At 56.0% G+C, this 15896-nt stretch overlaps 3 protein-coding genes across 5 annotated transcripts; 2 read left to right on the top strand and 1 right to left on the bottom strand.

Annotated features, from left to right (window-relative positions):
- Nucleotides 1-273: 273 nt before the first annotated feature.
- Nucleotides 274-4157, top strand: SPATA2L (spermatogenesis associated 2 like). Of its 2 annotated transcripts, none has more exons than XM_083370406.1 (2): nt 274-1083; nt 1232-4157. In XM_083370406.1, the coding sequence occupies exons 1-2, from the start codon at nt 841-843 to the stop codon at nt 2261-2263; spliced, it is 1275 nt and encodes a 424-aa protein (XP_083226532.1). In that variant the 5' UTR covers nt 274-840; the 3' UTR covers nt 2264-4157. The 2 variants fall into 2 exon arrangements, with proteins under 2 accessions (XP_083226532.1, XP_083226531.1); XM_083370405.1 differs by having other exon boundaries at nt 275-1149.
- Nucleotides 3681-8332, bottom strand: CDK10 (cyclin dependent kinase 10). 2 transcript variants are annotated; one of them, XM_083370417.1, is made up of 14 exons: nt 8241-8332; nt 7957-8029; nt 7558-7629; nt 7372-7474; nt 7005-7086; nt 5952-6019; nt 5774-5826; nt 5601-5670; nt 5430-5489; nt 5143-5266; nt 4729-4868; nt 4398-4450; nt 4191-4319; nt 3681-3871 (listed from the first exon to the last, which is right to left on the bottom strand). In XM_083370417.1, exons 1-13 carry the CDS (start codon nt 8316-8318, stop codon nt 4219-4221), a joined length of 1077 nt encoding a protein of 358 aa, XP_083226543.1. In that variant the 5' UTR covers nt 8319-8332; the 3' UTR covers nt 3681-3871; nt 4191-4218. The 2 variants fall into 2 exon arrangements, with proteins under 2 accessions (XP_083226543.1, XP_083226542.1); XM_083370416.1 differs by having other exon boundaries at nt 3747-3973.
- Nucleotides 8333-10281: 1949 nt separating this feature from the next.
- Nucleotides 10282-15791, top strand: CHMP1A (charged multivesicular body protein 1A). Its single transcript, XM_083370423.1, has 7 exons — nt 10282-10496; nt 11293-11312; nt 11726-11803; nt 12235-12381; nt 12920-13048; nt 13665-13852; nt 14633-15791. Exons 1-7 carry the CDS (start codon nt 10490-10492, stop codon nt 14652-14654), a joined length of 591 nt encoding a protein of 196 aa, XP_083226549.1. The 5' UTR covers nt 10282-10489; the 3' UTR covers nt 14655-15791.
- Nucleotides 15792-15896: the final 105 nt, after the last annotated feature.

Raw genomic sequence — 15896 nt, 5'->3', positions numbered from 1 at the left:
CCTTCCGCGGGGAGCAGCGGCGGCGGCGGCGTTCGGAGGATCCCTCGCGCGGGTGGCTTCTCGCGCCATCTCGTCCCCTGGCGAGGCCGCCGCCGCCTTGCGTCCGAGGCCCGCTCCCCCTCGGTGGGCTGGGCGGCCGGCGGGAGGGCGGGGCCTCGCCGAGCGGAGCCGCCCACTGAACGGGCGCCTCCCCCCCCCGGACACGCCCCGCCCCCAGGAGCGGCTGCGCCCGCGAGCGCCGGGGGGGGAGGGGATGCCCCGCGTGACGCCACCTCCTCCTGAGCGGGCGGGGCCGGAAGCGGCGGGGGCGCCGGCGCGAGAGCGGCCGGGACCGTCGAGCGGGCGGCGGCGGGGCGCGAGTTCGAATCCCAACCGGCGGGCCCGCCCCAGCGGCGCCCTCCCTCCGCCCAGGCCGCAGCCCGAGGCCCCCGCGGCGGGGCTGGCGACGGTCCGGCGCCGGGCGGGCCCGACGAGCCGCCGAGTCCCGGGCGCTTCCTCCGGCGGGGGCGGGGAAGGGGCCGCTGCTCCGCCCGCCCCCTCGGCGCCTGCCCCGGCAACCCCCTTTGTTGCGGCGGCTGCTCCGCCTCTGCTCGCAGCCTCCGGCCCTGCCCGGCGCCCCTCCTCGCGCGCGCCCTCGGGCACGTCTGGGCAGCTGCCGGGCGGGCGGAGGAAGAGGCCGGCCCGGCCCGGAGGGTGAGCGGCGCAGCTTCCCCGCCGGGGCAGAGGAGGGGCCCTGGGGCTGCCCCTGGGCTCTCTCCTCCCGGGCCCCAGAGCCCCTCCCTCCCTCCCGCCTCCCCCGCTGCCCCGGGCGGGCGGGCTGGGGCGTTTCCCCGCCGCAGGATGAAGCCCGGAGCGGGGCTGCGGGAGGAGTATCGCCGGTGCCTGGAGAGGGACTTCCGCCGGGGCCAGGTCGGGGCCTGCAGCGATGCCTCCCTGAAGGAGCTGCTCTGGCATCACCTTCTGGAGGACCCGGAGCTTCACGGCAGCCTGGATGGGGAGGACACCTTGGCCACGCTGGCCGCCGCCCTGCGGGGACACTTGGACCTGACGGGCGCCCTCCGGGATCTGGGCAGGGCCTTTGAGGTGCTGGAGCTGGCCGCGGTCAATCTGTACTTTTTCCCTTGGCGCAAAGAATTTGCCACCATTAAGGTGAATTCTGTTTTGGGCTGGGGGAGGCAACAAAGGAGGGGGCTTGGAACGGTCAGGGGCTGATGGACACCTTTCTTTGCAGACCTTCTCGGGGGTCTACGTCCACGTCCTTCAGGGGGTCCTGCCAGAGGCTGACCTTGCCCGGAGCTTCCGCCGACTGGGCTACGTGCAGCAAGACCGTCTGCACCTGGTGAATTCCCGACTGCCGCCGAGTGCCAACCTGCTTTGTGCAGCCTGCTGCTTCTTTGCAGCCAGGGTGGAGTGCGAGATCCTGGCAAAAATTGTGGAAAAACTGGAGCCGCGGGTGGTGCCGCCCGGTGAACTGCTGAAGGCTCGAAAGGAGGCCCGGGGCAGCCTGGAGCGGTGTGTGGCCAAGCTGCAGAGCGTGACGCGGTGGCCCCAGAGCCGCGAGGCTCGCTCGGACCCGGCTGCCGGGCTCGATCTCTACCGCGAGAGCACCGAAGGGCACAGCTGCTACAGGGAGCCTGCAGGAAACCCGCTCTGGGGCCAGGAAGCCGCCTCTCTCAGCGAGTGCGGCAGCCCCAGGCTCCTGAGGCGGAGCCCCCGGCCGCCGGCAGAGTGCAGAAGCGAGCCCCCCTGGAGCCGGGAGTCCTCCTGTGGCAACGGACTCCTGGGCTCCGAGGAGCCCGACCTGACCACCTCCTTCTCCTTCATCTCCTTGAGGCGGGAGCTTAGCAGGACTTCCGAGATGGACTTCCCTGCTCAGCTAGGGAGTTCATTCCTATTCTCTGGCCTGGGGGGCTACGAGAGTTCCGACCCCTCTTCGCAGGGGACGAGCTGCCCGGCCTCTCCTCCGTCCAGGCAGCCCAGGAGCCCCCACCTCAGCCTGGCCAGCCTGCACAACAGCACTCAGGGACTCAGCCCGGAGCCGGCTCGCTACCAGATACACTCCTGCCTGCTCCCGGGGGCCCTGCCCTGCTCCTGCTGCAACACCTGCCGGTTGCTGCACGTCAGCAGCTGCGACGGGGTTCAAGTCTGCCGGAACCATCACCACCTTGTGGAAGAGCTGCAGAGCGAGAAGCAGCAGCGCCTGTGGCTGCAACGAACAGAGGTGGACAGGCTGCTGCAGGAGGGAGGAGGGTCCTGGCAGTAGGATTGGGACACCCGGCTGGGCTTTGGAACGCAGAGCCCCCCAGCCTGCGAGGCCTTTGAGGATCGCACCCCCCCAAGCCTGCTTCCCTCCTCCGGCCTGTGGCAGGGCAGAGTCAAAAGCGAGCCCTCCCCCCCACACTTCTAACAGAGCAGACCTGGCCGGGATGGCTTTGTCCAGGTTTGATGGAGGGCCAAGTCCATGAAGCCTGGAGGTGGCAGGTGGGGAGCAGACCTCGCCAGGGTCCCTGGTTTCTAGGATTGGATATCTGCATGCACGTCTCTCCTGTGAAGCCCTTTTGGACATTCCAAAATTCGGCCACTCTCCGCCCACTCTGGGATCTGTGTGGCCGGAGGCTGCTCTGGTTTGTTCTGTGAACCCCTGCAGAAGGCAGAGAAGAGCCCCCTGCTCAAGCAGCAAGCTAGGCAGGAACTGCTGGCAGCATTTTTACAAACCCAGAATGGACCCTGTGGTAGCGGTCACTTTGCTGATGTCTTACGAAAGATGGAGTTGTAATAAACTTGACTAAAAGCTACCCGGTTTTCTAGATATCTGGACCCTTCCGGCCCCTCTAGAAGAGGCTCCCTTGGACCTGCCCAAGCATCACAACAGGAATAGCTGTCCCCACCCCCCACCCCTGGCCAAGTGGCCTGGAAAGCAGCAGAGACCAGGCTCTTGGGCCCAAGGCCAAGGGAAGAGCAGCAGCGGTTCTCTGGTGATGGCTGCAGGTGTCACCTCCTGTTTCCCGAGTGAGTTCAGGTGCCATTTTGGGGGGCCCTGGCCAAATTCCCTCTGGCAGATGGGCTCAGGGAGGCCAATGGGCATGAGAGGTGGGTGGCTTCCGCTTGTGAGTTGCAGAGTTGCCAGAGTTTCATTCTTGGAAGCAGAAAGGCCTCGGCGCAGTGGGCGGGGTGGCTTATGTGTCTGCCTGTGAAGGAGGGTAGTTGCAGCTGGTGAGTCTCTTCCACCCCCAAGTACCCTATTTACAGCCTGGGAGCAGAGAGGAAGCAGGCAGCTGGAGCAGTGCCCTATGCAGCCGTTGCGCAGTGTGGGGCAAGGGCAAAGAAGCATCTGGAGATGGAGCTGCTGGGGCTTGGCCCAGCCTCCCATTTCCCACAGGAGCCACTTGGGGCCTGGGCATCTCTCGTACCCCAACTGACAAGGCACCCAGCAGTTCTCAGGTAGAAAAATCTTTATTGAGACGAGGGCCCTTCTTCCAAAGTGGTCAAGGAGCCGAGCCAGGGCGAGAAGCAGTTCCTTGGGAGGCATCCTGAGGTCTGCCGGGTGGTGCTGATGGTTCCCACCTGCCCTTTAACTTGGAGGTTTTCTCCCATCTTCACTGCTCCAGCAGGGATGCTTTGCTTGGGCTGCTTGTTTTTGACAGCTGAGAGAGGAAAAGGATCTGGCTGCTCCTGGGGGGCTGAGGCTGAGCTGCCACCTTTAGCCGCAGGGTGGAAGGACTGAGGATCCCCTCCAGGGTGCAGAGGAGGGGGGTGGCGCTTTGCTGCTGACGCAAGTCTCCACGAAGAGCAAGAGGGTCCTGGACCCACAGCCATCTTCCTCCAGACAGGGCCTGCGTGGCTGGGCCTTCTCCAGCCCCTGAAAAGCGCACTGCAGAAAACAGGCATGGGTGACAGCAGAACTGACTGCAGATGAGGCAGGCAGACACACACACACACCCCTCTTCAAAAAGGCATTCCCGGTTCTTTTGGTCTTGTGAAGGGAGGAAACAAAATGGGCCATTTAAGGTAATGCAGAATCTGTATGCAGATTTAACCAGAGAATAGATAACTAAAATGTACATTTTATCTAGTTTTTTAATGGGGCAATGCCCTGATTTGACCTACTTTTGACGTTTGTGTTGGCATCCTTGAAAATACCGTGAATGCAAAGACCCGCTTCTGCCTGTTCTTTTGTGAGCCTGCCCTACCTTTGAGGTGCCCTCCAAAGCCACCATCTCAGGGCCTGCGACGTTTGCCCAGACATTCCCCTCCCGTGCTCGGGGCGGCCCTCTTGTTGCGATGATGGGGGAAAGTGGGCATCAGCTCCGGTTCGCAGGCTGGAAGGGAAAAGAGGGCTCAGGCCCTGAAGGAGGAGGGGGCCCTGCCTGCAGGAAGGGGGCTCGGGGGCCACTCACGCCACGGCTTTTCCTTGAAGTACGAGCTCTCCAAGCAGTCTCCAGCTGTTGCTCTGTGAAGGAAATGTGGCAGTGAAGGACCCCTTCCTCCTGGCCCCCCTTGCCAAGCCTGACCTGCAGCCACTCTGCTGCCCCCTCCCTGGAAGGCCTAAGTTGAATAGCCCCATTCTGGGGAACCAACAACATCTTCCTTGTTGGGCAGCCCCCGTGAAATCGGGGGGGGGTCGGTCAAGGTGGGCAGCTTTTCAGCTTAACTGGACGGCTGGGAGTCTGCTGGAGGCAGGCAGAGCGGCTCCCCCCAAAGGGATTCAGGGCAGGCAAGGCCACTTACCTTTTCTTGGGATCGAACATGAAGAGCAAGTTCAGGAGCCGAAGTCCGGCCTCGGACAGCCAGGCGAACTTGTGCTTCAGGTTGTTGTAGGGCTGCTTGCGGAGGGTGTATTGGCTCACCAGGGGCAGCTTGGAGAAGCCCTGGAAAAGGGGGGGGGACACACCCAGAAGCGAATCTTTGGCTGCCGCCTGCAGCTTAGCTCATAGAGGCATCATCTGGATCGGCCACTTTAAGATGTGTGGACTTCAATTCCCAGAATTCCTCAGCCTGCATGCTAAGGCAACCCAAACAAACTGTAATGTGGGAATTGTGTTTTCATTGTGAACACCGGAGCAAAGACGGTGCACGAAGGAAGGAAGGAAGGAAGGAAGGAAGGAAGGAAGGAAGGAAGGGCAGCGGACGGAAAGGACTCACGGGCCAGATGGTCTCGTTTGGAGTGCCCAGCAGACGCACAATCAGGTCAACCTGCTGTATCTCGGAGCTCCCAGGCAGCAGAGGCTTATGGGCCAACAATTCCGCCAAGATGCAGCCCACCGCCCTGCAGGGCAGATGTGGGGTTAGTGTCGAGACCCTCACCCAGCAACCCCCCTGGACACCCTCCGTCCGCTCTTCCGATTCCTGCAATGCAGCCCTGCAGAAAAGCGTTTGGCTCACCTCCCCCCCCCCAGTGCTCGGAGAGGTTGGGGGTCTTTTTTCCTCACCACATATCGATGGCCGTGGTCTGTGTGGTGGTGCCTAGGAGGAGCTCAGGAGCCCGGTACCTGCAAGGGGAAGGAAAGAGTGAGGGCACTCCGGACAGGAGAGTTTTCAGCCTGCTTGTACCGGAAGGAGGCCAGCGGTGCCCCCCCGGGAAAGGGGTCGAACCAGCTCACCACAGTGTCACCACTTTTGGAGTCATCGGATTCAGGGGAACCCTGTAAGCACGAGCCAGCCCAAAGTCCGCTGCAAGAGAAGGCGGCACAGAGAGGTCAGGGACTTGCTGTTTTATGTGTCCAGCAACCGAGTTGAGCACGTGGCACTTGAGATGCTGTCGCCAAAGACTCACCTGTCTTCACGCAACCTTTGTCAGTCATGAGTAAGTTGGACACCTTAAGGTCCCTGTTAGTTGACGAAACACAGATATGTAGAAGGGTGGGTGGGTGGGGACTGGGCTTGCCTGAGTTCAGGCCACCAGTGCTAGCACCGCTCCCTGCTCTTGCTTGACCCATCCCCGCCCTTCTCACCTGTGGATGATGAAGTTGTTGTGAAGGTACTGGAGACCGTGGAGAACCTGGAGAATGATGCACTTCACCTGTAGGGAGGCGGGCAAACAAAGGAGTATCCACAGAGGGCCTCTGACCCACCTGTCCCGTGCTGGATGCCAGCAGGAGAAGCTTTTGTTAAGAAGCTGCACGTGCATCACGTACATTGTGCCAGTCATCCTGTCCCACACCAGGCAAACCATGTTTGGGAATGTGTGAACAAATTAGGCCCCTTCAGACAAAGCAGATCGCACATCAATTTGCCAGGCTGTGCCTTGACACCACCCCTTCCCCAAAGGCGACTCTGCACTGTAGTCTTTGGAGCATCAGGTGAAGTTTTAAAATGCGCTTTTCGGATCCTTGCCCCACTGTTGTTTTTGGTTGGATTCATTCTGTAATTTTCTTGTATTTTATCTCCATTTTGAAAGCTCTGGCTCCTGCCAGTATACCAGGCAATGCCCTCTGTTAATACCTTGCACACACTGGAACATGCACCTCCCTGCCATGTTGGCCCAGTTCTAAAAGTTGGGACAGCTACAGGCAGTCCTTGACTTACAACAGTTCGTTTACTGACCGTTCAAGGTTATAATGGCACTGAAAAATGTGACTTATGACCGTTTTTCACATTTATGACCATTGCAGCATCTCTATAGTCATCTGATCAAAATTTGGATCAGCTTGACAACTGGTTCATATTTATTAAAATTGCAGTGTCCCAGAGGGGCCACGGGATCCCCTTTTGTGACCTGACAAGCAAAGTCTGTGGGGAAGCCAAGTTCACTTAACAGCCAGGTTACTAACTTAACAGCTACAGTGATTCACTTAACAATTGAGGGAAGAAAGTTTGTAAAGTGGGGCAAAACTCACTTAACAAATGTCTCACTTAGCAACATAAATTTTGGGCTGACTTGTGGTCGTAAGTAGAGGACTACCTGTATTGGGGATGAAAGCCATTCCCCCAACCATCTGGGCTCTGCTCCAGTGTGGCATCACCACCACAAAGCGCCACCGATGCACCTCCCCCCGCGGACACACCTGGGCTTCCGAGAAGGGAGCCTGCATGTTTTCCAGGAGGCTGGCCAAGTCCTGCTCGCAGTAGCCCATCACCAAGAAAATGCTGCAAGGGGAATTGGAGGCAGGCACGACTCTTGCAGCAGCCAGGAGAAGAATCCTGCTCCAAGAGCCTCAAGGACAGGCAGGCAGGATGATGCTTCCCTTTTCTTCTTCCTCTGCTTAAAGAGCGAAGGAGAAGCCCCCCCCCACCTCCGCACTTTCTGCAATGTTTGCACTTTCCCCCCATCAGGTGGACCTGCTGCCCTCCCAGCCCAGGGCAGAGAGCACCAAGTCCTGGCTGGGTAAGAGGGCAGCAAGGAGACTCTGTGCCCATCTGCCCAGGAATTACCTCTCCAGGTGATTGCCGACCACCACCTCCTTCAACTCCACGATGTTGGGGTGTTGGAGCTTCAGCAGCAGGGTGATTTCTCGCAGGCTGCTGATGGGGATCCCTGCGGGGGAGAGGATCCAGCTAAGATGGGTGCTGCTGGGGCTACTCCCGGGGTCAGGCCTGCGAGAAGCCCGCTCTGCTCACCATCTTTTTCTTTGTCCATCCGCACTTTCTTCAGAGCCACAATCTCGCCCGTCTGTGTATCTCGGGCACGATCTGAAACGGCAGGACAGCCTAAGTTCCCAGGAAGCGCGACCCTCTCCTCCCGGTCCCGCCGAGCGCATTTCACAAAGGAACCGCTGCCTTTTGTTTAGGTGGCTCTGCCGGCCTCATCGCGTCTCTGGGAACGGGCCTGCTTCACGGAGATTGGGGCTTCCGGGTAACACCCCAGGCCAGTAAGCGCTCTTTCCCCGGAGAAGCGGGCGGCACAGGGGAATTCGGAAGCCTGTCCAGGCCCAACCCGGGTCGCCCAGGGAGCCGGGGCGGGGATTGCCCCAAACGCTTCCCAGCCCGGCAGGCAGACCCCCCCCAGGCGGGACTCACACACGATGCCGTAGGTCCCTTCCCCGATCCGGTTGAGCTTCTCAAACTCCTTGACGCTCCGGCATCTGCCCAGCTGAAAGGAGAGCCGGTGAGAAGCGGTTTCTGCCGCCTGGGTAGGGCGGGGGCGGGGCGGGGGGGAAGGGGGGCAGCTCTGTCCCGGATGCAGCGCTGACCGAGCCGGCGCCGGCAGGTGAGCGCGGGCTCCATCCGCCCGCCCGACCGGGCGCGGGGAGGAGGGCAGAGCAGGGAGCGCGAAGGGCGCGCGGGCAGCGGGGTCCGCTCACCCGGTGGGCAGCTGGCACCGCGAAGAAGCCGCCGCGCAGCCGCTTCAGGCGCAGAGGCTCCGGCTCCTGCTCCGCCATGCTCTTCCCTTTGTCCCGCCTGCTTCCGCGCAGGCCGAGCCTGGCCCCGCCTGCCAGCCGGGAGGGGTCGCTGACACTGCACCCGCCTGTCCAAAACGGGGCGATTGGGAGCTGGGCAGCCGTTGCCCTGGGCAGTTGGACTGGGAAGCCTTCTCTTTCAGAGAGAAGCAGCAGCCTCCCCGCTCCCCGAGGCAGTGGGCCTTTTCCTTCTTCCTCAAAAGCAGGGATCACCTTTTGGTCCCACCACCTTTCCTCCATCCCAGCTCCCTGATGGAGCAGCCTTGGATGGGAACGCACATGCCAAGAAGCCCCTTACCCACTTTAGGAAGTAAAGAAATTGTAAAAGTAGGACAGCACCTGAAATTATATTCCCAATATTAATTTGCCCATGCAGATAACATATCTGTTAGTGACTGGAATTATTATGGCATTTAACACATACGCCTATTTGGAAGAGAAGTTACAGCTCCCTCATTTACACCTAGCTAAGCTTTGTCATTCCTCATCCCCTGCCTCCACATGTGGCCATGGAGTTGGATTTCCATTTATTGAAGGAGGCTCCGGGACCCGGCTGCCTGTCTCCTGACCATCTTCAGCACTCTCTGTCTTGCTCTTCTGACAAGCAGCCACTGTGCTGGGTCTGGAGTGCACAGTGAACAAGCCATGATCTTGGGACTCCTGGATGGTCCTGGTGTCAGGGAGTTCATCAGAAGGCCCAGTGATGATCTTAGGGATAACCCTTTTGCCCTTTTCTTCTTAGCAATTTTAGGGAGGAAATATAAAAATGCTTCTTACTACTGATGGTCAATAGAAGGCTGGGAGAGCAAGAGAGAAGGTAGGCACGGACCCAGACGGGCTCCATTTTCTAACAGGGAGGTGCTAAAGCTGCATGGAGATCTTGCATTAGGTTTCTTTCTCCAAGGAAAGAAGACGCAAAAAGCAGCTCCTTGGGAATAAGGTTCTTTATTTTATTTGGGTGAGAAACTATGCAAAGCTTGTTTCTGGAACAGCTGACAGCAGACTGGCACATCAGCAAGGTTTATATACATTTTTTATCCTTTGAGGTGAATGAAATAGGTTTTTATGACCATGAGAAGGCAGGAAATATTGTTTTGATGGTTAGAAGAAATATTCTGTTTGTTATCTTCCTGGCCAGGCAGAGATGCTAAATTCCAGGGCCTTTTCCAGAGTTTCCTGTCAGTGATCTATAGCTTTTAAGGAAACATTGTATTTTATAACTGGAAACGGCTTTCTCTGACTCCAGATCAGAAGGCTGTTAAAAACGGGGTGGGGGTGGGCAGATCAAAGGCTTTTAATTTCTATCAATTCCAGACAAAGCCCTCCTCTAATCATGATAGGATATCAAGAACTCTGTAAAGTGAATAAAAGTGGAGACTTGGACAATTATTTTTGGTATTTTGAAAAGCAAGCAATGATGGGACTTGTGCCAGCCCTTTCCGCTGATACTGCAAGTTTCCAAGGGATGAGCAATTTGCAAATGTGAGGCATTACGTGTATGGAAATGTTAGCTGTCTTTCACATATCTGGGAATATAGAAAATTGCAGCCTAATTCCTCATATAAAGAGTCATCATCATCATCATCATCATCAAGTGATGCATCAGAGGAGTGTCAGAGGAGAACACTGACACAGGCTCAGATGTGTGACAGGGAATTCCAGGCACGCAGAAGCAAACTCTGCCTCAGATTAAGATACACCTGCAGGATAAACAGGTCCACTGAGTGGCTGTGGAGCCCTAGGAGTCAAAACAACAGATGATGGCGAAGAGATGCTGAATCTGCTCCTGGCAGATCCCGGGGATCCTATAGTTCCAGCCTTGACCCTGGGGAAAGAAACTTTGAACTGCGCTACAGCTGACCTTATTAACCGCCCGAGCATTTACAGCAGCACCTTTTTAATAAAATAAAACGGAGGCGGGCTCTGCACTCTGCAATATCCTGGCTCTTTGTTGCCGCGGCAACCGCGGCCCCCTCCTGAAATAGGCACGTGATCCTTTTGTTGCCCTCTCGTTCGGCAGGACGACGCCTGCGCCGCCCGAGGCCCCGCCTCAGTGAGGGACGGGCCTCTCCAGAGCGGAAGGAAGCCGGAAGTGAGCGTCTCCGGAACCCGGAAGTCCTGGCAAGGAAAGGCGGGCGAGGACTTCAGTCGGGATGGACGGTAAGGGGTCTCCTCGCGGAAAGGGGAGGGGGTTTCGCCCATCACGGGGGAGGGGCGGAGGGGCAGCGGGGACGCCACGTCTCATCGTCTCAGCTGCGGCCGACTGGCGGCCTCGGCCCGGGAAGGTGGTGGGCGATGGGACGGGCGGAGGGGCTTCCTCGGGCCGCCCAGGGTGGGGCTGCCGAGGGGGGCCGAGGGGGAGGAAGGGCTTCTCCCCGGGAGCCCCCTCCCTTCCTCGCGCCAAAGAGAAGCCAGGAATTGGCGAAGAAAGAGGGCAGGCCGAGCGGCATGGTGGCCGGGGCGTTAGACCGGCACCGGGGCGACGCGAGTCTAGCCCGGCCTCAGCTCCGGAAGCCCCTGCGGTCACCCTGCACAGGCAGGATGGGGGCCCAGCTGGAGCCCCGGTAGAAAAGGTGGGACGAGAGGCAACTGAATCTGAGAATGGAAAGTAAGGTTTGAATTAGGTTCTATAAGGTCCTCGGCCACCTTTGCCGCGAGTGATCGTCACGACCAAAGGGATAAGCCCCAAGGTATTACAGAACTGAGAAATAGCAACGGATATTAAAAAAACATCAGGAACTAATTATTTACTTTCCTATACTTAGTCTCTAATAAAACATTTCTACATACTCCACAGTTTGTATCTGGATTTTTCAAATCTAGGGAAACATTTTGTGGAGTGCACCAAATTTGGGCAGAAGGAATGTTGTGAATCAGTTTCCTAAAATCTGCCTTTCCTTTTGAAGATTCCCTTTATCCTTAAATCTTCCAACTACTCTCATTTTTCTCTTCACAGATACGCTCTTTCAGTTAAAGGTGAGTGCTCGTGCTATGAAAGGCCGTAGAGCTTAAAATCAGAATTCTTGTAGCAAAATTAACAGACAAATCAACCCTTTTCACAATAAACACTCTGGTTAGGAAACACTCTCCTCCTTGGACAGAGAATGTCTGGTTTTTGTAGCAGAACAATTCCTAATCTGATTTTGTCAAGAAATCTGGGAATGGCTGCTTCTCTGATGCTACTTGGAGCTGTAGCGGGCTTAGCTGAGTCAGTAAATGGCCTCCTCTCTATCCATCGTGCCTTCAGCACATCTCCCCCCATCTCTGACTTTTAAAACTTGATTGACTTTGTATGGGACCGTGACCTTCCTCTACTCCAGAGGAAGCAGGAACTGAGACTGGGTGACTGCTCTTGCTGACAGGCCTGCTGAATGTCTGCCTCTCTCTAGTTTACAGCCAAGCAGCTGGAGAAGCTTGCCAAGAAGGCAGAAAAGGACTCCAAAACAGAACAAGCCAAAGTCAAGAAGGTGAGGGGCCTGAATGCCAAGACTGGGAGTGACGGGTGGTGATAATCCTTGAAAAATGAGTTGTTTCTCTGTTGGGAAGGCTGGACTTTCATCTTTGCTGACTTCAAGCCTTTGGGGTACCCCACTTTTGTTACTCATCAAGCTTCTAATCTTTTGAGTCTTTGGTGTTAGACCATCTGCAGTTCCTTCCTCTCTCTCTCTTTAGCTTGAGCATCTCTGCTCTGGATTTCCCATGTCTTTCTGAGCTTGAGGACCCTCCCTCTTTCCCTTTCATCCCCCTGTTTTTCTTCCTCATTTTTGAAGCAGTTGAACTTCTAGAATTTCTTCCCTTCAGTCTGCATCACTACTGAAATCTGATCCCTTTTCTTCCACTCTTGATTTTGTTTGGAGAAACTGTGAAGCTGAGGGATGTTCCTTGTCTTGCATTCCAGGCCCTTCAGCAGAAGAATGTGGAATGCGCTCGGGTCTACGCAGAAAACGCCATCCGGAAGAAGAATGAAGGCTTGAACTGGCTGCGCATGGCTTCTCGTGTAGATGCTGTGGCCTCCAAAGTCCAGACAGCTGTGACCATGAAGGGAGTAAGGAGCTTTATTTTAATATATGACCTTCCTTCTCCCTTTGAACAAGTAGAAGTTTTCTTGCTACAAAAGATTGTCTGCACTAAACTGGTGTCTTCTAGATATGGACATCTTCCATCGTTCCCAACCAACTGAACTTCTGGGGGGCGGGCGGGGGGTGGTGATACTATCTTGATATGTGAGAGATCACCGACTGGATTTCCTATTAGGCTGCTTGGCTTCCACTTGCCCCATTTCCCCTTTGCCAGTTGGTCTTTATCCACCAGCAGCTCACGAGATTCCAGCATCCCAGATTCAGCCTGAACGTGACTTGATGGCCATGAGTTTCTTCCTGCCTGAGGGCTTCTATGACTAAAAGAGGATGAAACCATGCATCCAGGTCTCCTTGGGAAATTCGCACTGACTGCCCAGTGCACGTTTTTCTGCCGGTCTTGATCTGGGCTGCTGTTTCCAGGGTCACATTGGGGCCTCCTCTTCAGGATTGGCCCTAGCTTGGTGTGGTTCCTCCAAGCGAATACGATTCCTGTCTCTGTTGCAGGTAACCAAGAATATGGCCCAGGTGACGAAGGCCTTGGACAAAGCTCTCGGCTCCATGGATCTTCAGAAGGTTTCGGCTGTGATGGACAAGTTTGAGCAGCAGGTCCAGAATCTGGATGTCCACACTTCAGTAAGTGCTGCACAGGATGCTGAACTTCAGAGCTGGGCAGATGGGAAACCACGTTTGTAATTGTCTGCCAGTGAACCTTCTCCTGTTCTTCTGTAGCCTTTGCTACCTTCTTTGCATGTGTGAGAAAGTGTTTGGGTGTCTGGGGGAATTCCCCACTTGGCAGAAATTACTCCAGGTCAAATAGGAGGCACAGATTATGATCCATCAGGCTTTGAAACAGGACTAAAAGGAGTCCAGAGCTAAATCTCCTGGCTAAGGCTTTGCTTGGCCACTGCCAGCCTATCTTGCATTTCAGGCCAGTGGAAAATGCAACTCCATTTTCTACCTTGTGCCGGATGTTTTGCTGTTGAGCAAGAAGAGGCACCCTCGTTTTCCATTCCCAAATTGCTTGAAAAAAGTGGCCAGATCATGCTTGATTTCTGGCTTGAAGAGAGGTTGAAGGAAGACAGGAGGAGGATGGTTTAGCTTAGTGAGAGTGACATGTGTCCCTAGCAAGAAGTGGGTGAATTACTGGATCCCTGGAATATGGTTTGTTCAGGGTGTCGGTTGTTCCCATCTTGGCTGCTGCTGCTTGCATTTGTCAATGTCACAACGCTTCCGCCTTGGGTCCCCGCAGGTGATGGAGGACTCCATGAGCTCAGCCACGACCTTGACGACGCCCCAGGAGCAGGTGGACAGCCTAATAGTGCAGATTGCCGAGGAGAATGGCCTGGAGATCATGGATCAGCTAAACCAGCTGCCCGAAGGGGCCTCGGCCATGGGAGAGAGCTCTACGCGTTCGCAGGAGGATCAGCTGTCACGGAGGTCAGTCTGCTTCCCTCCATCTGCCCACAGGACTGGACCTCTGGCTGGCAGCTCTTTCCAGCCCATAAATCTAGAGCCACGCGGGCAGGTGGTCCTTTCCACAAGGGAAACAATTGAATGTGCTTAGCCCACATTACATGGGAGAATTGCACTGAAGAAAGCAAGCTGGGCCTGCTGAGGGCTCCTATCCCCAAGGTTTGCTGCTGCTCAGGGGCTGCGTTGTCAGCTTTCCTGCTTCTTGCCATGGTGCACCCTGGGAGATCCGCCTCGCTCAATGACGCCAGAGGTGTAGCTGGCCCAGTTGTGGACCTGGTGGTGGCGGCAAGACTTATCAGTAGGACCTTCCAGAAAAACTGCTTTGGGAACGCATCCATTATGGTTGGCATTAGATATTAACCAGGCCATTGTGGCTTCGTCAGGAAATCAGAGTTGAAAGAAATCCTGGCCGAGCGTTACACACATCTGCAGCCTGAGTTCATCCTTAATTAACTGAAATTACACTGTGTTTTCACAAGAGGGAGGCAGATCAGAGGTATTGGAAGAAAAGGCTAAAGTTGAAAGGGAAGATCTCACACGCTCAAGGCCATGGGATGCTCTTTGCTTTGTTTAAAATGCTCTTTGCTTTGTTTAAAAACTTCGACATTTAGAAATGTCATAGCTGGAATCTGTCTTCCATGGTCGTCTAGAAAGCCTGGAGGGCTGAGACCCGAATAGCTCTTTTTGGTGGCTCTTCTGAGATTTGATTTTCCTGCATTAATGTTCTTCCTCTCACATTTTCAGGTTGGCTGCCTTACGGAATTAATTCTCCCGCATCCTCGCAGACAGTTGCTCCTGCCTTGTTCTCCTATGATTTGTGGGGTTTCTGCCTGGGGCTTTCCAGCCCTCTGACCAGCCTCTTCAAAGGCCAGGGAGGCCTGTCCAGTCCTGCAGGCCTGCCGTGCCCAGCAACAAGAAGCCATGGTGACAGCAAGGCTCTGTGTGAGCATCCTGGTCCTTGGCCAAGGGCCCTCCTGGAACGGATGCCCTGCCTTTCCCAACAGCTTCTCCTTCCAGTCTGCACTTCCCACCTTCCTCCCCCTCCTCTTTTTTGGCCTGTTGAGAGGAACCTGAGCATGCAGCGCTTGCCACAGGGGAGTTAGCATTCCTAAGAGGGCCAGGAACAGCCCTGGTGCTGCATGCGTAGATTCCAGTGTGCTGATGGTTCCTCCTGAGGTCAGTTCCTGCCCGTTCCTTTTTCCTTCTTACGGGGTGGGGTGGGGGGAACAGGCCACTTGGAAGTTGGGAAGATGCTGCCAGGAAGATGGAGCTGTCCCTTTTCCTAGCAGCTCTGGAACCTGCCTTGAACTTACACAGCACAAAGTGACCTTTAAAAACAGTGGGCCTGCTGCCCCTTGGCCTCCATGCATGTGCCCCACCCTCCCCTCCCCACGGCTTGTTGTATGGGGGTGAGGGAAATGTCTGCCTGGGTCTGGAGTATCTCTTTCCTCCAAACATACCAGCTTCAGGAGAGGATCGTCCTTTTGCCTGACTGGCGTTGGAGCTCCCCCCATTGCTACGACTTAAAAGCAGTGGGACATCCTTGTACAGAAAAGGTCTGTGTGTGTAAATGAGAGCCAAGCCCCTCCTCCCTGGAGAATTCGGTTTTCCTGTACAAACCAAGCTTGGGGTGGCAAGCGAGTGTTTCCCCTCTACTGTTGGCATTAAGTGTATATTTCTCTTTTTCCCTCCTCAATCGCTCGAGTCTGAGGCCTTAAGCTGCCTTGCTTCTCTGGGCTGGGGAGGGCGAGAGGTTATAATCATCTTTCCTGGAACATTTTTTACGGAGCGGTGAATTCTCCGATACTAAGAAAAATTGTCTTTGCCTCTTTTTTTTGTAAATGCAAAGTGAACGTTGTCAATTGTTTTAATGCTGGCTTAAATAAACTCTGGGAAGCAGGAACTGCAGTGAGGTTTGCGGAGCTGGATGGTTGATTGTGTCAGCTGGCACTCACAGCTTTGTTGTTGGAGAGGCACAGAAGGAGCCGAGGCTGGCTTTCTCCTTTGG

Source organism: Vipera ursinii (genome assembly GCF_947247035.1).
Source record: "Vipera ursinii genome assembly, chromosome: 10".
Taxonomy (NCBI): Eukaryota; Metazoa; Chordata; class Lepidosauria; order Squamata; family Viperidae; genus Vipera; species Vipera ursinii.
This window is presented reverse-complemented; position numbering and strand designations above follow the sequence as displayed.